The 26,158-nt window shown below is 33.5% G+C and overlaps 4 protein-coding genes across 6 annotated transcripts; 2 read left to right on the top strand and 2 right to left on the bottom strand.

Annotated features, from left to right (window-relative positions):
• Nucleotides 1-4,047: 4,047 nt before the first annotated feature.
• Nucleotides 4,048-6,402, top strand: LOC112016466 (F-box protein At2g39490). Of its 3 annotated transcripts, XM_024049033.2 has the most exons (4): nucleotides 4,052-4,251; nucleotides 4,333-5,145; nucleotides 5,273-5,431; nucleotides 5,935-6,402. In XM_024049033.2, exons 2-4 carry the CDS (start codon nucleotides 4,339-4,341, stop codon nucleotides 6,271-6,273), a joined length of 1,305 nt encoding a protein of 434 aa, XP_023904801.2. In that variant the 5' UTR covers nucleotides 4,052-4,251; nucleotides 4,333-4,338; the 3' UTR covers nucleotides 6,274-6,402. The 3 variants fall into 3 exon arrangements, with proteins under 3 accessions (XP_065617960.1, XP_065617959.1, XP_023904801.2); XM_065761888.1 differs by having other exon boundaries at nucleotides 4,048-5,145; nucleotides 5,318-5,431; XM_065761887.1 differs by having other exon boundaries at nucleotides 4,051-5,145.
• Nucleotides 6,403-9,282: 2,880 nt separating this feature from the next.
• On the bottom strand, nucleotides 9,283-11,279 carry LOC112016439 (aquaporin TIP1-3). The gene is made up of 3 exons (XM_024049002.2): nucleotides 11,022-11,279; nucleotides 10,444-10,694; nucleotides 9,283-9,848 (listed from the first exon to the last, which is right to left on the bottom strand). The coding sequence occupies exons 1-3, from the start codon at nucleotides 11,152-11,154 to the stop codon at nucleotides 9,474-9,476; spliced, it is 759 nt and encodes a 252-aa protein (XP_023904770.1). The 5' UTR covers nucleotides 11,155-11,279; the 3' UTR covers nucleotides 9,283-9,473.
• A 5,714-nt stretch (nucleotides 11,280-16,993) lies between these two features.
• Nucleotides 16,994-20,139, bottom strand: LOC112016448 (receptor-like protein kinase THESEUS 1). Its single transcript, XM_024049013.2, has one exon. The coding sequence runs from the start codon at nucleotides 19,731-19,733 to the stop codon at nucleotides 17,205-17,207; it is 2,529 nt and encodes an 842-aa protein (XP_023904781.1). The 5' UTR covers nucleotides 19,734-20,139; the 3' UTR covers nucleotides 16,994-17,204.
• Nucleotides 20,140-23,174: 3,035 nt separating this feature from the next.
• On the top strand, nucleotides 23,175-26,077 carry LOC112016465 (photosynthetic NDH subunit of lumenal location 1, chloroplastic). The gene is given in 10 exon segments (XM_065761876.1): nucleotides 23,175-23,337; nucleotides 23,449-23,548; nucleotides 24,115-24,198; nucleotides 24,298-24,371; nucleotides 24,567-24,704; nucleotides 24,783-24,854; nucleotides 24,953-24,961; nucleotides 24,963-25,017; nucleotides 25,020-25,049; nucleotides 25,817-26,077. Coding segments are annotated over 10 exon segments (720 nt in total). The 5' UTR covers nucleotides 23,175-23,283; the 3' UTR covers nucleotides 25,921-26,077.
• The last annotated feature ends 81 nt before the right edge of the window (nucleotides 26,078-26,158 follow it).

Here is a 26,158-nt window from a genome sequence, read left to right as displayed (position 1 = left end):
GTTATGAATGTTTTTAGGGTTTGACAAGTTAGTTGTCAGTTTGAGATTGTGTGTGTGTGTGTGTGTGTGTGTGTTGTTTTTTTTTTTTCAATTATATCACACTTTGTTATTGGAACAGTTGTTACGTTGTAGGTATTGCATATATTCACCAATTAAAAGAGACAAGGTCCCAAATTTTACAGAATTAATTTTTAACTTGTCCCAATGAAATATTATGTTTTTTTTTTTTTTAATTATTAAAGTACTATACAAAGGACAAACAAAGGGCTTATGATATTGTATGGATTTAAATTAGGGATTAGCAGCATGTTATAATTATTCTCAAAAAAAAAAAAAGTTTAAAGATATTTTAGGCTAGTAAACAGTTAAAGTTATTTTGGTAATAAGCGGGGTAAGAATAAGTTGTCACTGGGAAAAAAAAATGTTAAGTGAGCCCAACAATTGCAAATCCTATTTCTCCTCATCTTAAAACTGGACATAGCACTGGCCTTTTTTCAAAGCCACCTATTATGCAAGTTTTGGAATTATTTTTAGAGATAGTTATGATTCTTCTATTATAGTCCATACTAAATTAATTCCTTGCCCAGGAAACCCATTGTGGATGGCTGCCATGCTTTATTGAGTGTTACACTCTTGTCACGAACTATGAATCAGGGATTTGATTGTGGAGCTCGCCAACTCAGAGTTGTTGGCATCAATTGGGTTGCATGAACTATGCTTGAATGAGATTTCGGATGTGTTAGAACAAATTCATGTTTTTTGTGAAATAGGCAGGACATATATCCTATAGGATAATTTCTAGACTGTGTAATAAGTAAGCGCAAGCGTTGGAGTTCTATCGCTTTTGAATTTTTTTATTTAAAATAAAAACTATTTAGAATGTTTCATAAATATTTCATTTTTGGAATTTTCCTGTGTATCACACGAGTTAGAGACTAATTGTATTAAATTACAAGCTTTCTCTCTCCTTTTTTTTTTTTTTTTTTTGGATAGGAGAGTTACATAAGTCCTAACCTTTCTTTGTTTTTAAAATGTCTCCTGTGCAAGGTGCCGGTTCAAATCTAGTAATTAAAAATAAGATGATTTTTTTGTAATTTATTACAAACATTAAAAAATAAAGTATCTCTTATATTATTTTAAAAATTTCTGAAAATTTAGACAACATAATGAATTTTTCAACTTCTTTTTACTTGTCTTCAATCTTCATTTATTTTCTCTCTACCCGGCCCCACTTCGCAATCCTTTTTTCTTCTCTTTCTTATCTCTCTTATGTCTTCCCCTATCTTGTTTTATTCTCTCTAGTCTTATCTATAAACACCAATCCCAATGGGAAATGTTAATAGATAAATGAAAAAAAAAAAAAAAAAAAAAGACATAAAAATAGTCCCACAGCTTATTTAAATACTAGTATTTGTTTTCTCTCAATGAAGCTAAACCCCATAACTTATAACGCTGAAAAAATGACATAAAATTACAAAAAAGACAGTTTCCAAAAAAAGTCAAAAAAATTGTTAATACTTATGGTGCAATTGAATTATTTTTCTGTTCACTGATTCTCTTTTCTAGTCTTTCTTAAATGTTCGTTTGGTTAGAGGGATGGAAAAGTGGGAACGATAAAAAATTGTGGGAGGATGAAAAAGTGGGAGAATAGAAAAAATTTTAATTTCTCTTATTTTGTTTGATTATGAGTGAAAAATGGAGGGATGAAACAAAGTGAGTATGTATAAATTTACTTATACACCCTTATTAAAAAAAGATGGCCAATTAAAACAAAAAAGTGATAAGAAAAAAAAAGTAATCACCCAATATATTAAAAAAAAAATCATGTCCAAAAAAAAAAAAAATCATGTCTAGTTAAACCAAAAAAAAAACTATCACACCCACGACTCAAGAATTCCAAAAAAAAAAAGGGTAATTTGTAGGGAAGGAAAAAAATAAAAAATAATAATAAAAAGGAAGGAAGAGGCAACGTTCACACACACACACACACACAAAAAAAAAAAAAAAAAAATAGGGGGATGAATTGCCCATGTGCACATTGACCAGCCCAATTTTCTCCTTCAATTTATTCTCCATTTTGAGTAGAAAATTTTTTGGTTGGCTCAAAAAGAAAACTCTTGGGTCTTACCATTTATTTTTCTTCATCTTCACCTAAAATAACATGCTTCAAAAAAGTTTTCCTTTCCATTTTCTCTCTTCTCTTTATTTGTTTTGGTCAACTCCAAGAGAAGAATGCCTGCAAAATTTCTCTTTGAAAATGCATGATTCAACTTTCTATTCTAGAAACTCTCATGCCAACGTAAGTTTGCTCTCCATTGTCCATTATTACTTCATTCTCTCTAATCTCCATCACTCTCACCCGAATGCATAAATTTTCTCGTAGAATTTAGAGACTTTCCTATAAATATACAAAATTACCCAAGAAACATATGGACTTTTTCCTAAAATATACAGATCTTCCCACAAAATCCATAGACTTTCACATGAAAGTACAAACTCTCACAAATTGTATAGACTTTCCTGAAAATTTTATGGGCTTTCTCATAAAATATACAAACTTTCACATAAAATGTATAGACTTTCCACAAAGTGTATAGATTTCCCACAAAATATACATTCCACCCGACTTATCATGTTATAATTTTTCAAAATTTTCATGTCGCCTTACTGTTTTCAAGATAAATGACTAAACACACAAAACAACCAAGGAGAAAGCAACAAATTACAAACGGCGTTCCTTCGAGATGATTTCAACAAAAGCTACAGGCCCGATACTAAAAAATCAAATTATTAGATTTTGTTATTTTATTCAAACCCCACAAGCAGACAAGCACATGGTCTATTACTATAATAATCCTATAAATTTGTTCATAAATTCTTCTCTACATTTTTTTAAAGATATAATAACTTTATGGAAGAAGTGTAATTACACAATACTCTTAAAATAAGGCTCTCCTCTCACGTCAAACAATTATGTTAGCATTGACAAGTTTCACTGACCAATCAATCGAACGTTTCCATTGAACTTTAATCAAACAAAGCAAAACCTGTTTTAGCGACAAATTCACCAAGAATTTCAGGATAATAAGTTATAATCCGTTGACTATTTCAAGTTTTCAACCGGCTTTAAATGCATATATCTTAAATTTCTCTTTCTTGAACCAACTCATATGTGATGTTCTATCATATTGTGAAGGAAAAACAAAAACAAAAAAGACCTTCAATTTCTCATTTTCATGTTAACACTATGCTTTTTAGATCTGTAAACAGATTATTTAGCTGAAATTTAAAAAAATTTGTTGAAAGTGTAAAAAAAAAAAAAGTTAAAAGCTAACTAAATAGTACCAAAAAGTGCAATAAAACCTATAAATAATATAAAAAAGAAGCTATAAAATCAAATAAGCTAAAAGTTTTCATCACCGCCCAAATGGACTCTTAATATAAAATTTCCCTTAATAAAAAATTAAAAAAAAAAAAAAAAAAAAAAATTTCTTGAGGAAGCTCTTCATAATTGAATGACTATAATTTCATATTGGTTTTTTTTTTTGTTATTTTAAAAAAAAAAAAAAAAAGACCATTTCTTGAGGAAGCTCTTCATAATTGAATGACTATAATTTCATATTGGTTTTTTTTTTTGTTATTTTTGCCTAAAGTCCCTGATATCAAGCTAGACTGTGAAGTAACCAAGAATTTAAGAAGAAGAAAATGTGCAAGTGCAACTCTTGAAATGGACTTAGGGACCGCAATAGATGTCATGTGACAAATTTTATATTAGGATGCCGCCTACTTGACAAGTAAAATGCCTTTGCTTACAAAGACGACCATTTCATTATTCACACCCTAATTTATTTTCTAATTATCTTGAATCCAACACCTGGAGCAAAGCTATTTCATCCCATTGGTTGGCACTGTCCCTTGTTATTAAATAAAAGACTAGTCTAAGCTTTGATCAACTGAGGCTAGTATTTCTTTTCCCCTAAGCCTCATCAATATCTATTACTAAAACGTAAGTTAGTACCAGAATTTTTCTTAATTGAAGAAAGATTTATACGCTACAATGATATATATTATAGTATGAAAGTTAAAAGACTGAAAACCATAGAATTGTTCCTAATGCAACAGTCCCATTTAGGGGTGGAGCTTATTTAGGATAAAAAGCCTTAGAGGGTAAGAGCTATCAGGAATAAAAGCCCAATATAAACTTGGTTCTGAGTCTTCAAACACCTGAGACTGAGAGAGGCTATCAAAAAAGTAAGAACTATTATACTCTTTTTCTTTGATACAGCATAATTGTTCTGTTAGTCTACTAAGACCACTCTCATTTCGCAACAGGAATTCATGGAAGAAAATACATTGGATTTGCTAAGCAGTTTACCAGATGAAATCCTCGGCCGGATCATTTCCTTTCTCCCTTCTGAATCTGCACTACAAACAAGCTTCCTTTCGACTAGATGGGCAAGCCTATGGAACACAGTTTTAGTGCAGCATGGAACTACAGAAGCTGCTGTCACTGCAATTTCTGAATTCTTGACTCATTTTGATGAGCTTAATCCATTAAGGCAACCCCGGAGGCTTCAATACCACTTTGGCAAAGGTAGTGCTAATATCCTCTTAGCTACCATTGCAGCTAATAATAAACTTCACATGGAGTTATCTACTGGCAAGCAAGAGTTTCAAAAGCAGTTTGATTGGCAGTTGGGACTGAATCACCAAAGCCTTACTGACCAGCCGAGTTCATCTTCCTTCTTTGTCAAAACCCTTTTTCTAAAATCTGTAGGCTTTCAATCCAAAGAGGCAGTGTCCTCTATAGTTTCAAATTTTCAGTTTCTTGAAAGCTTGAAGATCATTGAGTGCAATGGATTACAAACTTTAGAAATTGACTCCAGTCCAAGGCTTAAAAGCTTAACCATCTTTGATTGTCCTCAACTGAAATCTCTCTTCATAAGGTCTTTGAAACTTAGATCTTTCCGGTATCGGGGTCTGCTTCCTAGGCTCTTGACTGAAAATCATTTTAATCTGAAGGATGCAATGCTGGATTTCAGACAAGGGCCATGCGACAATAGCTTTGGCAGTAATGATTTTGACCCAAGTCTATTAACCATTAAGAATGCTGAAATTCTTACACTATGCAAATGGACTTTTGAGGTATGTTCTGCTAATTTCTGCTTTTTCTAGTACTGATTTCAAAGTTTTATGATGCTTGAAACACAAGCCACTGATAGCCCATGTCCCCTTATCTTACATAAATAAGTTCATATTGTTTACTTTGCAGAAATTGATTTGGCCATCCATTTCCTATTTACATGGAAATTTTCAGTTCTACAGATTGAAAGAGTTATGGTGGATCGATAATTCCTCAGAAGGATATAACAGTGATGCCTTAATCTCATTCCTAAAACTGTGTCCTGCCTTGGAACAACTTTTTGTTACTGTAAGTTTCTTCAACTGGAAAAAAAATGGAACTCACATCTTTTGCATTGTTCCACTGCTCTGCTTAACACTTCTTTTTCCTTTATTTATCTATTTATTATTTTTTAGAAGACTCAACCATTTTATCGATAAACTGCCACTTATTCCAAAAAGGTTAATTTATTAGTCAATGATTAATTTAATTATTTAAGGTTAAATAAATGGGCGGTTCCTTTAGTCCACGAGCATTTTTATCTTTTAATTCTTGAAATTTAAAATAATCGCTTTAAGTCCCTTAGTTAGATGACATGAGCAAATTAAAAACTAGCATGTTATTATTTCATTGGACACATGGATCCCTTTAAGATTTGTAGGAATTAAAAACAATTACTTTAAGTCTATTAAAGATTAAAGGCTAACACTTTAAATTTTAGAGACTAAAACCGTTCATGGGCTAAAGTAAAAAAAAACCAATGCTGTATTTTGGCAATCAATTAACCATTATTCTAATATGTTTTTCTGCAGGTTGATACTAAGAGTTACTCCATGCCGATCACTACTACATACTCAAAGAAAGTCGCTAGGCATTCAAAGCTTGAACATCTCAAAGTGGTCAAATTGGTGGGATTTACAAATGAAGAGGATGAACTCTTATTGGCAGTGCATTTGACTAAGTTAGCTGTGAAAGAGCTGCTAATTATAGCAACGGCAGATGGGATTTGCTTGCGGAGTTTAGTCAAGGTTCATTTGTATCAACCAAAGCTAAATCAAACGCACGTGAAGTATACCCACAACTACAAGTTTGTCGAAGAAAATGGAGATATTAATGAGTTATGCGTAAATCATGCCCACATGGGGTTATAAATGTAACAAAGACAATACAGCTATAATATTGACAGCACTGTCGCTTCTGTAGCTTAATCAGCTTCAATCAGCTGGAGCTTCTGTTGTGTATTTTATAAAAATAGTAATAATAATAATAAAATTTTGACATGTCAAAAGCTGCTGATTAAAAAATTGGCAACTTTTTTTTTTCTTGATGAAAAAAAAATGGCAACTTGTAAATAAAATAACCTCTACTATTTGTGTTGCAACTTAGAGCATCCACAGCAATGATGCTAAAAAGCCATATTGGTATTTTTAGCACCTCAAATACTTAAAAAACCTTTTATAGCAGTGGAGCTATCAGTAAAATTTTTACCTCTTTAGCTACAATGCACAACCATCTATTGTTGTGCATTGTAGCTCCAAAACTAAAAATAATAATATATTTTATTTAACTTCTCTCTCTCTCTCTCTCTCTCTCTCTCTCTCTCATTTTTCTCTTTTTTTTCATCAGACTTAGAGCCTCAACTCTCTCTCTCTTCCTTCTCTATCTCTTCGCTATCTTTTCTCTCTTCTTTTTGCGTGATCGGCAATGGCGTGGGTCAGTGGGTCCGCGATGGCTAGTCTTGTTCAACGGTGGTCTGGGTTTGATGGTGGGTTTTGTGCCTCTTGGTCTTGTTTCTTCTCTCTCTCGATCAAGCTTAGATGGTGGGTTTGATGGTGGTCTAGGGTGCTAGCTCAACACTCTGGTCCATCGTCGATCTCCCCAAGCCCCATCGCCGATTTGTTTCGATGTGTATTGTGTTGATTTTTTATTTTGTTTGTGATTGGTGAATTTGTTTGGTCTGGGTTGAGGAAAAATATTAAGGATTTGGGTTGGTGGTTTTTTCTTTCCTGCTGTGGACTGGTGGTGGTGGATGTTTGTGTTGTGCTGGTGTTTTTTGTATGTATGTGTGAATGTTTTTATTATTATTTTAATGAGTTATTTGTATTATTTTAATCAAATAACTAAAAATATAACTCCTATGGGGTGTGAAGATGTAAAATAGATAAAGTGACTTTTGTAAATACCAAATAACTATATTTTTTGCTCCACTATTGTGAATGCTCACACAAGAACAAATGTATAAATAATGGCTATCGGCCAATAAATTCTTGCAAAGGTCCATACATAAACCCAATCAACAAAATGGCCCAAGTATGACAGAATGATTATTGTACACACTTTGAGCCCAAAAGAAGAAGAAGCATGTGAACTTGGGGCACATACATTTCTGAGCCCAAAAGTGTCTCAGTGTAAGTCAAAAGTCAAGAAAAACTATGCTATCTTTTATTTCACTCCACGTTTCATGGCTCATTAGCCTCATTGTACCTATTCACTCTCATTAAATGCCCACTGGCATAATCCCCTAAATTTAGTTGTCTCATTAGTCATCAGGCTAGAAATCCTCAAAGAAAGCTGCCAAAGAAATTAAATTACCCAAAATCATTAGTCATATAAGGCTAGTATTTGTACAATTGTACTCTAATCCCTTTTGTTTGTGAGTTGAAGCTTTTGTGTTCAGTTCTTGAGACAACGCAGCTAGCCTTACTCAACTCAACCCCCATCTTGAACCCGTGTCCAAAGGTGAAGCCAATCTAGGCTTGACACATGGCAACACAAAGAAAAGACCCCCAACAAGTTGTTCTTAAACTATTTCAGCCTAGCACAAAACAAGAAAAGTTCTGGCCAAAAGATGAAGCATAGATCTGAAAAAGAGTCAAGGAATAACCTTCTGTATTCATTTTGTAGATCTCAAAATTTTACTTTGAAAAAAAGAATCATCTCAAACAGACAATTGAGTATACAGTTATAGCCTTAAAAACTTAGAGGTCTTCAAATTTGTTGTTAAGGCGTTTTTAACAGCAAATATCGACATCATATTTTACACGTTGCTCTAATTATAGTTTTTCGCAACGACGTGCAACCCCTAGCTTGTCTGTTAGACTGTTACTAAACAGTGTCTTAAGGCGAAGGATTGCTCCGATAAGTTGCACTATCATCCTATAACTATTTTTACATGAAATTGATATATGGGGAAAGGAGTCTTTCAATTGAATCCTCTAATTCCTTCTCATTTTTAGCTAGATATGAGATAAACGAAATTTATTTAATTCATAAATGTCACATGTCTTACATCCAAATAAAAGTTAGAGATTCAATAGGAGGAGATCTTATCCCACATATACTTATAAGTGCAGTTTGATCGTGGTACATATTTTTTTCACTTCAAAAAAAAGAAAAAAAGAAATTGAAAGGGTCCTTGAACCTTAGAATAAACTCTTTTTTTTTTCTTTTTTTGGATACAAAACCTTAGAATAAACTCTAACTCTAAGGATTTATAATTAATACATATTTTCATTTCTCTACCTGGTGTGCTATACAAAGGAATGTGCTGGACTGCTGACAGCCAAACATATTTCATTCCAGTAGTTTCTTTATTAGAACTCCTTCTTTCCATCTCATCTTTTTTTAATATCTCTTGAGATTGTAAAGCTTATCTAAAACGTGGAAGTAGTATTGTGTACTAATAATGTTCAATAACAAGTGTGTGATAATCATTATCTTAAATGAAAACGGAAGAACTTGGAATCTCTATGATCTCCAATCCTAGAAGAAGTGGGGGGGGGGTGTTTATTTGTGTTTTTGACTTATTCATTAATTAATATATAACTTGCTTTTTTTTTTTTTTTGAATTGCTTACTTTCCCTTGTCAAACAAAAACTGCACGCTTTAGAGTGAAATTCATTTAAATGTTTAATTATTATGCATACACCTTGTTGGGTTTTGAGTCAAACGTTTGGTTCCCCAATTTACACTACTAGTCATGCAATCCAATAATTTTATTGCTCCCCATGTCTCAACTAAATATGATCAGTACCAAATATGACTAATTTTGCCCAAGGTGATTAATCATGTGCAAAAGCTGCTCAACTAAATGATAGCAAAACAAAGAAGATATCCAAGAATTTAGCTTCTCAAAAAAAAAAAAAAAAAAAAAGAAGACATCCAAGAAGCTCACTCATTCCTAAAACATGGATGAAACAACACCACCAGAACCAATAACAAAAGTACATGAAATCCAAAGTTCACTCCCCAGCCCATTACAAGAATAATCACTTTTTTAAGTTTTTTCCCCATTATTCTTCTCTCCATAACATGGAAGGAGAGGTTTAAATCTTAAGAAGATACAACATTCCTAAAAATCATTGGTGGGAACTGGCTCATGTGTACTCTGCCCAATAAAGATGGTGTCATAGACAATGGCTGCAATGGCAGCACCAACCATTGGACCAAGCCAATAGACCCAGTGGTTAGTCCATGACCAGCTAACCACAGCAGGACCAAAGGAGACTGCTGGGTTCATGGATGCACCATCAAAGGCACCACCAACTAATATATTAGCCCCCACAATGAGACCAATTGCAAGTGGTGCAACTATGCCTATGTTCCCCTTCTTTGGATCCACTGCTGTGGCATAGACTGTGTAGACAAGGCCAAAGGTCATCACAATCTCAAAAACTACAGCATTCCATACAGACACTCCAGATGATAAGGAGAATGCTGATGTTTCCTGCAAAGTGGGTCAAGTACAAAGTCAAAAGTTAGGCATAAAAAACATTATATTTGATTTGAAAGTATACCTAATATAGAATAAATCATTGATTTGAAGTACATGGTTGGGGCTTATGAACCAAGGGGGAAAGAGTCAAATAGACTCACTTTATGGACAAGATAAATTTTAGAATTTTTTTTGACAATTTGTTGAGACGACATACATGTATTACTTTCACGTGAGGTTATCACTAACCACTTTTATATTGTACATCAATTGCAACTTATCATCTCACCAATTATAAAAAAAATATTATTAAATTTGTTGTGTTGTTAGATTTACTATAACAAATTTTGTCCTTACCAATCAAAAAAAAAAAAAAAAAAATTTGTCCTTCGGTAAAAAATTTCAAATCGTTCAATTTAATGTTAACTTAAATACTATTGCTTCAAAATTTAGACAATACTGATTTCTACAAACTACCTCAAAATTAAATTCACACAAATAAATGAGAAAACTGCATTAAATTAGTCAAATTTTCAAATCTCACGATAGAAATATACTTGCATATTGTTCGTCTAAGATATAAAATTTCATTTCCAAAGTTTCTTACCAGTCCACCAGTGGCAAACTTGAGAAGCAAGCAAGCCACAACTGAACCGAGCAACTGTGCAATCCAATACAAAATGCTCCTCAACAAAGAAATGTTGCCTCCAATAAAAGCACCAAATGTCACAGCCGGGTTTACGTGCCCTCCAGAAATGTTTGCACCAACCGAAACCGCCACAAAAAGTGCGAATGCATGAGCCAATGCAGCAGCTACAAGGCCAGATGGTGTGGTTGGTCCATCACCTGTAAGCTTGTCTGCAAAAATATCCACCAATAAGTCCTTGCCAATTATGAGAAAGTAACACTCATAAAATCCAATCTCGACACCAATGCCATGAGATAAGTTACCTTAGTGTCAATTTGTAACAACTTATTTTTTAGTAGTTTAAAAATAATCTGTTTAGAACAGTTTTTGTTGTAATTTTTCACCTACACGTATTTTTATTACACTTAAACGACGCTATTAGGATAACATTATCAAATCGACCATAAATTTTTATGTAAAACCTCTACACAGAAAAAAGAAATTTAAACATGATTTGGTATTGCATGACAAACTTATATTTGAAAAGGAGATCTTACTGAAAGCCATGCCAGAGCCTTCTCCAGCAAAAACAAAAATAACCATAGAGAAAAACTCGGCGAATGCAGCTTTAATGGCATCGGGATGGCTCGCCTCTCCCGGTGAACCAATTGCAATTCTAGTAATTGGCATTTTTGTTGAATTTTTGTTTAGCTCTTCTTCTTCTTCTTTCTCTTGAGCTGGAGAGTTTTATTACTAGTTTCTTTGCTTCTCTCTCTCTCTTGTTTATGTACTAGTAATATTAGCTTATATTAGTAGAGTTTAGTTAGGACAGTTCTTTATATATACCAGGATTAACGGCTAGGGAACCGGTCTAGCCGGTACGCGGTTAAAAAAACATACTTACGATCAATGATTAAGGGTTTTCTCGAAGCCCACGTGTCGGTCACTTTACAGCTAAAAGAGTTGGTCCTATGTCGCCACGTGTGTGGTCGTGATTGAATTTAGGTTTCGATTGAATCGGCGATGTCCGTAATTGGATCGCCGACAAGTGACACGTGGTGGGACCCCAACTGAATTTTTAGCCAATAAACCTCGTGCGCGCGCGCGATTTGGTCGGCGAATTTTTTTGGATTTGGACAAGATCCTCGAACCGACCTTTGAAAATTCAAAATCAAACGTGTGTTTGGTTTTTGTAAGTTTTGAGAGTGTTTAGTACGTGTATTTAAAAATATGTGTGAAAATACATATAGGTGAAAATGTTAATTGAACAGTTTAAGTAATATTGTTTATAATTTTTTAAAATATGTGTAAGTGAAAAAGTGTGTGTAATGTTATTTAAAAACTAAAAATATGTTGTTTAACTACTCTACCAAATAGAATTTGTATGTGAAAATACGTTTAATGTTGTTTAAAAACTAAAAATTGTTGTTTGAAAACATGTACCAAACACCCTTTCAATTTTTGTAATGTGTTGGTGGGACCATTGAGGTTAGATTGAGTCGGCTCTTAATAGGCCTACATGGGTCCCCAAAGTTATTAATATCGACCGTCCAAGTGGTGGGCCATTGTGGATGTATTTGGATCGTGTGGTGGAAGTAGGTAAAAGTTTGCAAAGATAAGCTTGATTATTTGTTTTGCATTAAATCCAAATAGACTACATAACTAATAAATTATCATTCCCCTCAAAAAAAAAAAAAAAAAAAAAAAAAACTAAAACTAATAAATTATCACTTACGACTCTAATAAATTATCATTCCCCTCAAAAAAAAAAAAAAAAAAAAAAAAAACTAAAACTAATAAATTATCACTTACGACTTCATAGGAAATGATTGATCTCAGTTACTTTTTTTTTTGGATAGGATTGATCTCAGTTACTTAATCTTTGTTTAATCACATTTCCCTTTATTGAGGAGCAAGTTAAACATGTGTAATAATAGAAACAGTTGGCTGCTTATATTTGATAGGAAATTTTCTGTAAAGATAATTTTTTTTATTTGATAGAATAAGAAAAAATAATTTAAAGAAAAGGTATTTATAGTTAAAAGAAAACCCCTATTAAAAGTATGATTTATTTTCTAGAAGTTGTTTTCTACTAAAATTTTCTAAAAAACAAATTAAGCTAAATTAGAGAAGTCAAGTGATAGTTTTCCAACTCATTTCTAAGATCACTACTAAACATAAAAATTTTAAAAAAAAAAAAGAAAAAAAAGATAGTATTTCACAAAGAGATGGATTCAAATTGCACTTGGTGTAACTCCATTAGAGTTACACCTTTTATAAACCATAGATTTCTAAGAGATCTAATTGTTGAAAAAATATCATCAAATATTAATACTTTTTATCTTACTACCTAATTAATACTAGCATTTTTTTGTCTCCTTATTTATTGCCTTCCACTTGATTAAAGGGCACTACCATTTTCAATAACCTACAAACCTTACATTTGCTTGAATAAGATTAGAATCTCACGCTAAAGTCAACACAAAAGCTTATGCATTCTTGGGACCAAAATTGTTTAGACAAATCCATAGCTATAAATATAAATAAATAAAAACCAATGTCTCGATAATTAGTAAACATCTACCAAATCAAAATTTACCAATATGAAAATATAAATACTTCACAAACAAAAGACAAATTTATATAAGCAATTGTTGCTCAACATTAATGCTTATTATGTGGACCAATTACGAAAACAACTTTAGCACAATTTACTTAAATTGAAAACTGATGACGTACAAAAACAATTGATTCAAATTTTTACAACAATTTTAAATGAAGTTTATCCTTTAAGAGAGATGCTATATGTACAACAATTTTACAACATTTTTACAACAAATCACAGGTGGTTAATTGTTATTTGTTCAAATTTGAAACTAACACTAAGATTACTTTTTTGCCCCAATAATAACAATTAGTAACAACCTGTCACTTAAAATTTGTTGTAAAAATATTGTAAATATATCATTTCTCAATCTTATAATGGTTTTGTTCCGCGTTAATATATTGTTTTTCTCCTAAATATTTAGTTTTGATAATTGGGTGTAGTTTTAACTTTTGTTTCAATCACTCTTTCAAAAAAAAGAACTTTTGTTTCAATCATTGCTTCACATTCTTCCTTCTTCTTTAGTTGACTTTTGGGTTCCTTTTTTACTTTTCATTTTCTTCTGCTCTTTTTTCTTTTGGTGTTGAATCCTGTTTATTGCATTTGAACAGAGATCTTTTTTTGAAAAAAAAAAAACTCTTGGGTCTAGTGCTCTGTTTGGAAACTGAAAAAATGAGCAAGAATAAAGGTATATTGCAAATCTATTGATACTGAAAAAACAAGAATAAGTTTTTGTGTTGACTTCGCGTGAGATTCTAATCTCATTCAAGCATATGTAAGGTTTGCAGGTTATTAAAAATGGTAATGCCCTTTAATCAAGTGGAAGGCAATAAATAATAAGAGAGAGAAAAATGCTAGTATTAATTAGGTAGTAAGATGGAAAGTATTAACATTTAATGATGTTTTTTCAATCATTAGATCTCTTAGAAATCTATGACTTATAAAAGATGTAACTCTTATGAAGTTACACCAGGTTAACTTGAACTTATCTCTTTTACAAAATATTTTTTGAAAAATAAATCATTTTTCAAAAAAGCATTAACCTCGAAACAAATGGAGCCTAAACTCACATGTATAGGCATATGGCAACATTTTGTGAAAGATCTCAAATGAGAGTTATACTGATATGTGCTCTAGCTTTTTGACTTTTCAAGAGAAACTGGGTTAAGGGATATCATTGCTGAGGGTGTTTCAATACTTTTTTTTTTACATAGCATTCAACCAATTACAAAAATTTCAATATCAATCATATCATCCAAGATGTAAAAAAGAGTCAAGGTTTTTTCCACAAGTTAAATTCCAATTTGTTTTCAAAAAATTTAATAAAGCTGTCAATAAAATCTCAAAATATAGATGTAGAAATTAAAAGGTATATGGTGTTTCTGCCATATGCACGATTATACTCATAGGTTACGAGTTTCACAGGTGAATAGCGCCCACAAATTGTGAATTATGTTGCATAACAAAAGGACAAACTTTAATCAATGACATGTGAAAAGGATAAACTTTGTAAACTTAAATTAGTACAAATACGATAGACTTTAATCCCCAAAGTCAACACCTTTCCATTTTTACAGCATTCCTATTTTGGGATTCTATTTTCCGTAAAAATTTGGTTGGAAGATATACTAGCTTTTCTTGTAAAACAAGTTTTGCTTTTTAATAATTCAATTATTGCAATAATTTGGTTGCAAAATAATTCAATTGATGACATGTAAAAAACAAAAGGATAAACTTTTGAAAACTTAAATAAGTAAACAAAAATGGATAACTTCATCACCCAATGATTATTCATTGGAGTATATTCTAATCAACTTAGCCCCAAAAACATGATTTTTTTTTTTTTAAATAATTCATTTGCAATATTTTGGTTGGAAGATAATTCAATTGATGACGTACAAAAACAAAAGGAAAAACTTTTGAAAACTTAAATTAGTAAACAAATAAGAATAAACTTCATCACCTAATGATTATTCATAGGAGTATATTGTAATCAGCTTAGCAACCAAAAAAACTATATCCTCAAGCTTATCATATTTAGCTGTCAAGATCATAATACTGAAAGCTTATAAACAAGATATAGAAAAATCATTCAAAAGTGAGAAACAATGGGCCTGTTTGGCTATTACTCCGTGATGGAATGGTTTCTTGGGAATTACTTAATCGAGATGGTGATTTCACTGACCTATGCTCAAATTATTTTGGCAATTATGTCTCTTCTTTGTTGCCAATTTTAGTGGGAATTCTCTGCTCAAGTTCATCCAAAAAGTCTTAGGAAAGAGAAATAAGCACGCGGGGTTTGTAGCTTTATATATATGGTCCAAAATAAAAGAAGAAAAGAGTAGTTGCACAATGTTAAAAAGTTGCTCTCAAAAAACATTGCTTTGGTGACAAATTATCTTTGAACATCATGCATATAAATTTCGAATGCCGACAAAAGGACTAGTATCATTTTTATCTCTAGTGGACCGACCATGTTTTTGAATTCTTGCAAAAGGAGCTGAATTCTCGTGCATCAACCTGCATCATTTGCTATGATTGAGTTTGTTTTGTCCCATATAAGTCCAAGTTTGAGCAGATATTCCAGCTGACACTGATATACCAGAGAGTTGATAAACATGTCTGAGGTTGGAATAAAAATTTTGGGATCACTTTTGCAAGCAATACTGGTTCTTCTATGGTATGGTACTGATTAAATGGACTAGCCTATGAAATTTCAAGAGCCTGACTGAAACAATACCTGGCTCACATCATGAGGAAGCTAAAATTGGACTAAGCAGTCTGCGAGACTTAGACATCATTAACAAAAATATTCTGTTTTATTTGACTCTAAAATTGGACATGTTTTTTTTATGGATCTAAAATTGGACCTTTGAAACTTATTTAGACTGTTAGAATTTAGTACTCAGTTGTCTTCCAAGGTCCTTGACCTTGAGGAAGCATCATCATCTTTCAATATGTTTTTACTTTCTAGTTTTTACTACTAATATTCTAATACTATTTTCTTAACCTTCACTAATTATACATTGAAATCCTCCTAAATAAATCCTAGTACTTCTATAGATGTCTCAGTACTAACAGACTGAAACAGTAGGCTTCCCCATTTACATGCTAAAAATGAAGGGATGGAAACAGAGATATAACTGGAAGATTTGAGGCAGAAATCGTCTGCAGGTTAATTTCATGGTAGCTGGAGTTGCAAGACTCTGACTTCACACGTTCCATTTTGTTGTAACCTTTTACTTAACATCATATTTGCCAAAGATACAATCCGAAAATTTTATAATCTAAAACCAAATTGCACAAAGGGCTTGGTCCAAAAGTTGTTCAGCTGTGCTCACCATACATTGGCCTGTAAGAAGGAATTGTTGCCCTTGTCTAAGATTCAGAGGCTGTCCTTCACTAATGGCTGTTATGATCCAGACAATGTTATTGCAGATTCCAGAGAAAAATCTTAGAAGTGAAGTACTAAAGATACTGTTGTTTATGGGTTACAAATGTAATGGCCGAAGAGGCCCAAATACATTGTGGGCCCAATTAGGGTGAACCTAACTCTTATATGTACACTACTTATGGTTCATTGTATACACAGTTCATGATAGTAAAAATGTAGCCGCTAGGGGCTTCTGTGAACATAGGCTGTCAAGCAAAACCACGTAAATCCTTGTTTATTTTTTTCACTATTGCTTCTGCTTCATATCAACATCAATTTTATATTCTATATCTTCAAAATTTAACTAGAAGTAACAAAGGGTTCTCTAGCACATTAAAAAATTTTATCACGCAAGTGCAGTCCAAACACAAACCTTTGAAAATTTAATTAATAATTATGAGCACAAACAACAGAAAGATCAACTTAGGCAGATTAAAACTAAGCACGTGGCAACATAAACAGGAATCAGTCAGGGAAGCGAGCCATGTAAGTAAAGGAAGACGTTCATTGTCAGCGTTTCATTGCATTTATCTGAAAAGCTATGAAACGATCAGCTTCTAAGAGGTCAGCCTATTGGAAGTCAAGATCAAGATTGACTACTTATACAAGACTCAATGTAAAAAGAAAATTTTCTGTTTTTGGTAAAATACAAGAACTAACATTCTCAACAAAAATTCATGTTAGAGGCTACCTCTTGCCAAACTATCTTCCACTTGGATCCCCCAACTGTGAGAATACTCCACTTGATGTTATTGTATCAGATTCTTTGTAGCTAACACTGTCAGCACCACCACCTTCAGCAGTTTCAATTTGGGGAACCCATTCTGGAATATCCGGAATATAATTTGCACTGTTCTCAGCCGAAACCATTTGTATAGAAGCCTCTTGAAGCTGAAGAGCATACTCCAAATTCCACAAGATGTCTCCCATTGTGGGCCTGTCAGTCCCATATTCAGCTAGGCACTTCTCTGCTGTTTCACCAAATTTTCGAAGGGATTCAAGATTAACAGATCCTACAAGATGGGGATCTATTATCTTCTCTAACTGCCCCCTCTTTTGCCAGTACATGGCCCATTCTGCTATGTTAACCTGTTCCCTTGGAAGAGAAGGGTTTATAGCTGGCCTAGCACATAGCACCTCCATTAGTACTACTCCAAAAGAATACACATCTGATTTTTCTGTGAGTTGTTGACGACGAAAGTACTCAGGATCGAGGTAACCAAAGCTCCCCTTCACTGCTGTACTCACATGGGTTTGATCCAGAGTGGGGCCTAATTTAGACAATCCAAAATCCGCCACTTTTGAAGTGAGATTTTCATCAAGTAGTATGTTTGTTGTTTTAACATCACGGTGGATAATACTCTCTGCTGCTCCAGTATGAAGGTAGTGCAAACCTTTTGCAGCTCCAATGCAAATTTGAAGCCTTTGCTTCCAAGTTAGTGGGGGAAGACCTGAGCCATACAAATGCTTACGAAGGGGACCGCCAGCCATGAACTCATAGACAAGGATCATCTCATCAAGCTCTTCACAGTAGCCAATAAGAGAAACCAGGTGTCTGTGACGGAGCTTGGAAAGCATCTCTATTTCATTTCTGAATTCAGTAAATCCTTGCTGGGATCTTGGGTTTCCTCGCTTAACTGCAACCACATCCCCATTTTCTAGCACTGCTTTATAAACCTTTCCAAAACCCCCAACACCAAGAACCAAGTGTTCATCAAAGTTCTTTGTTGCTTCACGAACCTCAGAGAAAGCTAGAACACGGCTGAGACTACGAGAATGTGCTGTTGAAGCAAAGCTACCAATTGAAACTTTGCTATCAGAATTTCCTACATGTGTAGTAAGTGGCAACCAAACTGAGTTCTCCCGCCTTGACTTCTTTGGATGGCACAAATACAAGTAAAAAGCCGCTGAGATGAGCGCCAAAAATGCAAAACCGATTGAAGAAGTTATTGCCAGCAGTACCCACTTTTTTCTCTTGGGGGTCTTGGAATCAATATAATCTGGTCTAAGATTTCTGACAAGGCTGTCACTGGGATTGCTCATTTTCATTATCTCCAAACCATTTAGAATTGCATTGGTTGGGAAATACCTTAGATCAGGAGGACCTACTTGAACCAAAATCCGATTTGAGACCATTGAAACATTGGCAACAAAGTCTATGAAGTAAGCAGCTGACAATTCCATTGTTTTGCTTGAGATATCAAAAGAATCTAGAGCAGATTGATTGTTAATATACACATTGAAAACCAAATTATGAAGACTTGTGCTAACAATGTCACAAAAATGCATCCTAATAAGATAGGTGAACATGGGTTCAACTTCAAATGCCCATGAAATGTTAAACCTCTGATCAGTGACATTTGCATCCGCCATTTCTTGTGCCGTTGCATAAACCCAATTGGGTGCAATTTCTACTGATACCCCATCAAGGTATTTGACCAAACTGTGATTAACTACTACATTCCGAGCTGTAGCAGCATTAACAAGAAAAGATTGATCTGGTTCCCATATCCTCCATTGTGAATCATTCTTAGGAGTTAGAAGTGGACCTCCCATGTTAATTCTATAAGCCGTCTCAAAAGCTACATGAGTGGGGATCTCAACTGCAGGCCCTAGTGGCACAGGCAATGCACTAGGAGGAAATTGCCCCTCAGGCATAGAAACTACCTCTATTCCATTAATAAATGCAATTGAACCATTGAAGGGAGACAGGGTTAGCACCAACTTTTCTAAACTTGAACCACCCACCTCAATTGCATATTCTTTAAAAAGACAGGACTGTTTGCCTGACTTGAAAAAAGAAAACCCATGAAGCAGCACAATTCCATTAGCCACAACTGAAAATACCGCAGATTTCAAATTATAATGCGGACTCTCCACTGGACAAAAATGCACCCTTAGCCAATGGCGGCCAATCTGCTTAGTATTGATAGTGTAGGTAGAAGTTTCTTTAAAAACCCGAGCAGAATTATAAAGAATTGAGTCATTTGACTTGCCTATTTTGTTTCCAGAAACCACAATGTGGGAATTTGGAGACAACCCAACATACTGATTCCAAGAATCAGGCTCAAAAACCCGGCCATCATCGAGTTTCAACGCCTTACTTCCACCACAATCAATCAAAATACTATCTTTTGGAATAAAAGAAGCGCTTGTAATGAATGGAACATAAAGAACACATAAAATCCAGGTAAAGTACAAACAATTGGAATGACACATGTCTTCACACATAATATCTGCTCAAGCTAAACAAATATAGTGCAGAAAATGAAGATAGGAACGTACATTTGGATCACCCATCTCTGCATTCTCACTCAGTTCTTTATAATCATCCAGCTAGAACAATGTTGAAGAAGAGCAACTTGAATGAAAGAAGGCGTGCCTGTTTGTGTAAAAGAGACACAAACACACACAGAGATAAAGAGAAAGCTTATCACTGAAAAAGGAAAAGGAAGAAGTAAGCACGTTTGGGGTTAGCTAGTGTGGGAGTGATAATGGTGATGCCCCAGTTTCCAAGATCTAGTTTGTGAATCTTTAGGGACTCAAGAGTACTGGTGAGAGCTTTAAATATTATCTTTGTTTTCTTAAAGAAAACGAAAAAGAAATAAAATTAACATTGAAATTTGCGAAGGAAAGAACTGATTTAACTGAACTTTATAGTTTGTTTTCTTTCTATATTTCGCGGCAATATGATTGGGTGCTTGAACTTGATGTTCCAGCCAAAGAAATAAAAGTCAGGGAGTTAGATTAAACAGTTTATTGGCCTGGCCAATGAGGAGAGATCAAGGAATTCTAAAGTAGTTGAATTGCATTCATTACATCTCCTCAGCAAATTACATATTTATATCCCTTTGAAATAACTTGACATGATATAATATTGATGGGTGCATGTCCTTAATAATTTTATTTTATTCTTTTAGTAATGTTACCTATACAACAAATTTTATAACAAACTTAACGACAGTTAAAGATGATAGATTGTAGTAATTGATATAATATCAATTTAATTAACCATCAATTATATTATCTTTATTATACACTAGTATAATTCAGATAATAGTACTATTTACATATATAATTGATGTATATTTTAAATATAGAGTATAACAAAAGATGAAGACTCATCACCTCAAAAAAAAAAAAAAAAAAAGAAGATGAGGACTCATATTATATTATATATATACATACATATATATATATATATATATACTCTTACCTTTCTCTTCCTTTTGATGCTAGTTGGTCTACACAAAAGTTTGCTTTATGGTAGACGTGCTCAAACTTTACGTGCCAACCTCTAGCTAGGAGGTCCTTACAACTAGAAACAAATACAAATGTTTATGGTAAGACTGTTAGCTCATCATGTAAAATTGATGGACTAAGAGAAATTCCACTTCAAGAATAATGTCCACGCAATCCTTGTTTTGCATAAGTGTCAACCCCACTCTTATTGCCCAAATTAATGTAATTACCTATATGAAAAATGCATCATGTAAAATTGATGGACTAAGAGAAATTCCACTTCAAGAATAATGTCCACGCAATCCTTGTTTTGCATAAGTGTCAACCCCACTCTTATTGCCCAAATTAATGTAATTACCTATATGAAAAATGTTTTTCTTCCCTTACAACAAGTAACCAAGAATTGAGAATTCAAATCTAAGTTCACCTTTATGAGATAACCAAGTAACAACCAAGTTACAAGAAACTTAACTAATATGGAAATTGAATTGTACTAATCATAGAATGACTCACTTATCTGTACTAAAAAGAAATTAAATTGATAATTTTACATTAAGTATCGCAGAACTTCTCCCTAGACCCTAATGTTAGAATTTATAAATATAGATTTTTTTTTTTTTTGAGAATCTTAAATATGGATGTTAATATTAAAAAAGTGATTAGTATTTTTCTTCCATAAACGCATGCAAACAAAAAGTTAACCAACTGCACACCTGTAAGTTGTAACTAATAAGATATTCATTAAGGCCTTAAGGGCAGCGTGAAAAGCTTCCCTAGGGAATATAAAACCTCTAAAATATTCTTTACTAAAGCAATGATCAGTAGATTTTCTGTTGACCAACTCCATGGTTCTTGTTCCTTCCTAGCCAAAGAAAACAAAAATATTAACAAACTGCAAGGGTTCGATTATGATTTTTGCAGTTTCTTAATGATCATTTGTCTAGTGGAGCCCTTTGTCTTTTGCACACTTCTCCCAAAGTTTAGACTATTATTATTTTTTAATATATTTACAAATTTATGACATCTCTGGCTCCTATCAAAAAGGCAATTGGCATCTCCCTTTTCTTTTCTTTTTTTGGCTAAATAAGTGGCATCTCTCTTGATTTGTGAATCTAAGATGCAACATATATTTGCAATATACCAATAAAAAATCTCTAAAATCTAGAACTCTATAGCCCATGTTGATTAGTTTTTTTCAACTTCAGTGACTTTGAATCTAAGTTAGAACAATCCCGTGAGCTTTAATCACATGCACCACTTAATAAATGGGGAGTGAATAATGCCTTTATTATGAATATAAGTTTGAGATCTATATTTTTTAATAAATTGGGATTTAAAATAAGTATTCTCAACCTAAATTTGTCTTGAGATAGACTGAGGTGGACTAAACTGGACCGAATATATATAAGTGGACCGAAATAGACTGAATGGACCAAAATGGACTGAGGTGAAATGAACTGGACCGAATGGTATATAAAGGACTGAATTGGACCGAAAGGACCGAAATGGACTTAGGTGGGTCGAAAAGACCGAAATAGACTGAGGTGGACTGAACTAAACTGAATGTACAGACGTAGACTGAAATAGACTAAATAGACCAAATTGGACCGAACAGACTGAAGTGGACCAAATGGACCGAAATGGACTGAGTTGACCGAAGTGAATTGAAATGTGACTCTGATGTGGCTCAACAAGAGTGGAGTAATAATAAATACTACACTTTATCTTTTAGATATTATATAGTTACAAGTATAGATTGGAAAATAAATTCTTAAAAAAATTTGACACCAAAACCTGCCTTACTATGTGACATTGTACAAAATTGTACCCCAAGACCCAAATTAAAAGTACAAAATTGTACACTTTTGGAATCCTAAGTTTGGAGAGATTTTTTATTGTGATCTTTCTTGTTTGATTTCATTTTCGTATTGGTAATGCTGTGACTTAATAAACCTCATTTATTTGGAATTTAACTGTCAAAAACTGACGGCATGACCAATAAAAAATGGTCAAGAACAAAATAACCCAAACTCTAAAGACTAGAAGTGAATTTTAGTCTTAGGTTCGAAACTCCTTGCTAGTTTTTTTATACCACACACATGAGATTTATTCCTATAATAACTTGGTATGTGTGAGAAAGGTGGCTATATATATTCGAGAGAAAAGTGAGATACTAAAAAAGGTCTGAATAACATTGTTTGTTAAGCGGTAAAAAAAAGAATTCTAGTAGTAAAAGGGGGTAGATCCTGCAATTATACTGGGCTGGGCTGGGCTACGTTAGGCATGCAGGACTTGGGCTTTTTTTTTCCTTCTTTCTTCTTGGGCTAAAGCAGGCAGGACTCATGCACTGCTAGCCCAGTCTTGAGTCTGGCTTATCCCCCTAAAATTAAACTCTCCCACTCATTAGGCTCTGTATCATCCACTAAGAAAAGGAAACACCAAGTCCAACATCAAGCTCGTAACCACCACAAAAGGACAAGCTACACTATCCAATAGCCACTTTATGAGAAGCTAGAACTGCTTCTCTTACTAGTTGAATATGGCCGTGTCCTCACTCTCATTGAGCTGGGTTTCAACCACTTCATCCAACAAAGTCAGTGCATGAGCTTCTTCTTCTCTAGTCTCTTAACATTCTTTTATTCAGATTATATATGCATCTCTAGCATAAAGTATTTGGTTTTGTGCAACATGCATCATTTTCCAGTTGAATTTGCCTTGCTCCAACGACTTACCTAGAGATACCGCATTGTCTTCACGTAACAACACCATCACATGCTCAAGAGAGACAGCCTCCAGTGATGAAAGTAAGTCACCCACCTGAATTCTATTCACACTCTTCAATTTTGTGCATGATTGCATATTATACTTCACAGACATGCCTATTTGGAAGATTGTTTTCTCATCAAAATTGCATTTGATAACAAGGCGTTCTATGCGTAGTTATGGTGTTGTCCTAAATTGAACTTTAGATGGCATGGTCCATTTGATGTTTCATCCTAATCAGTAAGTAAACTATCAGTTTTATCTTGGAGAAATGGTAGACCCCTGGTTTTTTTTTTCAAGTAACCAGGGTTAGTGAGGATTGGGTAGGCCTTTTGTTCTAGTCATCCAGAGGATTTTTTTTTTCATTAATAACAATAGAAATATTAATGACACTTGCTAGTATAATTCCATTCCGTTTAGATGAATTGTACTATAATTGATGACAAGTGCTCTCCAATGCAACGTGAAACACATGATCACTTCAAAAAATTCTTTAATGGGTTGTTAAATTGTTATCATATCCTTGTTCTAGACTATGATTGGATTTCATAACATTATGAACTTCTTTGTCTATCATCTCATGAGCCCTGATCCTGTTGAATTTTAGGTCATTGCAAGAGAAGGCTGCTATTATTGAAAGTTGGAGCACTGACTGCCAGTTTACTCCCTGCAAGTTCCCTTTTTGCTCAAGGTATCATGGTTGGTAGTTACTTTGTTTGACTTTATAACTCTATGTTAATATGAAGCAGTACTTGCAAATATTAACTTGATATTGTATCATGCTCTGCAGAAATACCTGCAAATTATCGAGCTTTTGTTGACTCTGAAGATGGGTATTCTTATGTTTACCCCTCAGAATGGAGGGTAAGAAAATTTCATTAGGGCAATGATACTCTCACATCTACTTTTATGTTTTAAATGTGGAGATTTTATTTTCGGCTTTTAAAATGTGTATATAAGCGTATTAATTGTAGATATTGTGTAAAATGAGTGTGAGAGAATACTTTACCATTTCATTATGTAAGGAAGACTGAATTTTTTCTGTAGAGGTAATTTCTATTTGTCTCTTGTTCAGGAATTGACTTCAGGGCGCATGATTCTGCATTTAAGGACAAATTTATGCAATTGCATAATGTTAGGGTGAGATTTATACCAACTGATAAAAAAGACATCCATGATATGGGCCCAATGGAAGAGGTAAGGAATTGCAATTTTTCTTAGTCCTTTTTTTTAGAGGACGCTAAATGGTCTTCACCAGTTACTATGTTTTAACAGGTAGTTTACTATTTGGTGAAACATGTGTATGCCGCACCTAATCAAGTAGCTGATATAATTAACATGCAAGAGGTTTGTACCTTCCTCTTCTCACTTCCTCTCTTAATAAAAATTCCAGTGTCTATTACTCCAGAATGTCCATGAAAGATATAATTTCTCTCCTCTGGCAGAAAAACCGTTGATGGGAAAAATTATTACACCATTGAGTTCCAACTTACATCTCCAAATTTCTCTACGTTTCTTTTGCAACCATAGCAATTGGAAATGGTAAGTATCCTACCATTTAGAAGTATCATAATCATAAATGTTTCCATTTCCGAATTAACATCATGCATCTTAACTCATTTGTCTCTAAGAAAGAAGCTCCCATTTCAAACATTTATCACGGATATAAAAAAGAACTTAAAATCAATTGAAACATTTAATTTTGTGTACAGACACATAAACACTATTGGGGAGGTACATGCATTGAGATAGGAATGTGAGAAGGAAGTTAGTTCTAGAGTTTTTAGATTGGGAAAAGTACCCCATGACCATCATGACATAAACAAGCACTCACAATAATAATGTTTCTTTAATGTTCTGCTCCCCTGTTTTATTTGTGTTACTACATCATTATGCATCAATCGTATATGTTACCAGACTAGTGGGGTTATTGATCTTGCAGAAAGCTCACCAAAAGTTGCATCTAGCTTTACTGGTCTGGGAAACTGAGAAATTCAAATTGTTAAAAACCTGTGACATTAGAAAAGCAAGCCAGTGAATGATGTAGAAAGGAATATAGTCTAACATTTAACCTTAGGCTGTCACATTGGCATTGTAGATGTGTACCAGAAAAATCAGAGAACTGAATGAAAAGACTTTCCCCAAAAAACAATAAAAGGCAGCAGCTCCAATTAGCCCCAACACAAGTGAATGATGAATAGCATTACTAATTAATCACAACATAGCAATTCAATACCAATGGAAGTGGAAAAACCACTTATGTAAAATGCTATCCTAAATAAATCATAAACAACTTTCTCTTTGTACAGGAAGATATTACACTATGATTGTCGTTGCAAATGAAAGGCATTGGAGAAGATATCGCGATAGGCTTAAAGTGATAGCAGACTCTTTTAAGGTGCTTGACATCTGAAAACTGTTAGAGAGCTGGCAATCTCACATGTGAATGTAAATTAGTTTTTCCTTTTGCTTAATTGTTAATTTACGTTATGTATATATTAAAGAAAAAAAAAATTAACTTCATGCAACTATCATCATCTTCATCATAATTAAGTGATTAATTATTTCAATTGAGTTTAACTAAATAATGTCTTATTTTGCAACTGCGCCATTGTACATAGCATGGTAAAGGTTCTCTGCAAAATTAAAGC

This window comes from Quercus suber, unplaced genomic scaffold (genome assembly GCF_002906115.3).
Source record: "Quercus suber isolate HL8 unplaced genomic scaffold, Cork oak 2.0 scaffold_433, whole genome shotgun sequence".
NCBI classification, from domain to species: Eukaryota; Viridiplantae; Streptophyta; class Magnoliopsida; order Fagales; family Fagaceae; genus Quercus; species Quercus suber.
This window is presented reverse-complemented; position numbering and strand designations above follow the sequence as displayed.

Coding starts and splice junctions, on each gene's coding strand:
- LOC112016466 (XM_065761887.1), top strand. CDS start 4,339: ATGGAAGAAAATACATTGGATTTGCTAAGCAGTTTACCAGATGAAATC. Junction 5,146..5,272: donor TATGCAAATGGACTTTTGAG/GTATGTTCTGCT, acceptor TTTACTTTGCAG/AAATTGATTTGGCCATCCAT. Junction 5,432..5,934: donor TGGAACAACTTTTTGTTACT/GTAAGTTTCTTC, acceptor GTTTTTCTGCAG/GTTGATACTAAGAGTTACTC.
- LOC112016439 (XM_024049002.2), bottom strand. CDS start 11,154: ATGCCAATTACTAGAATTGCAATTGGTTCACCGGGAGAGGCGAGCCAT. Junction 10,695..11,021: donor AGGCTCTGGCATGGCTTTCA/GTAAGATCTCCT, acceptor ATATTTTTGCAG/ACAAGCTTACAGGTGATGGA. Junction 9,849..10,443: donor AGTTTGCCACTGGTGGACTG/GTAAGAAACTTT, acceptor CCCACTTTGCAG/GAAACATCAGCATTCTCCTT.
- LOC112016448 (XM_024049013.2), bottom strand. CDS start 19,733: ATGTGTGAAGACATGTGTCATTCCAATTGTTTGTACTTTACCTGGATT.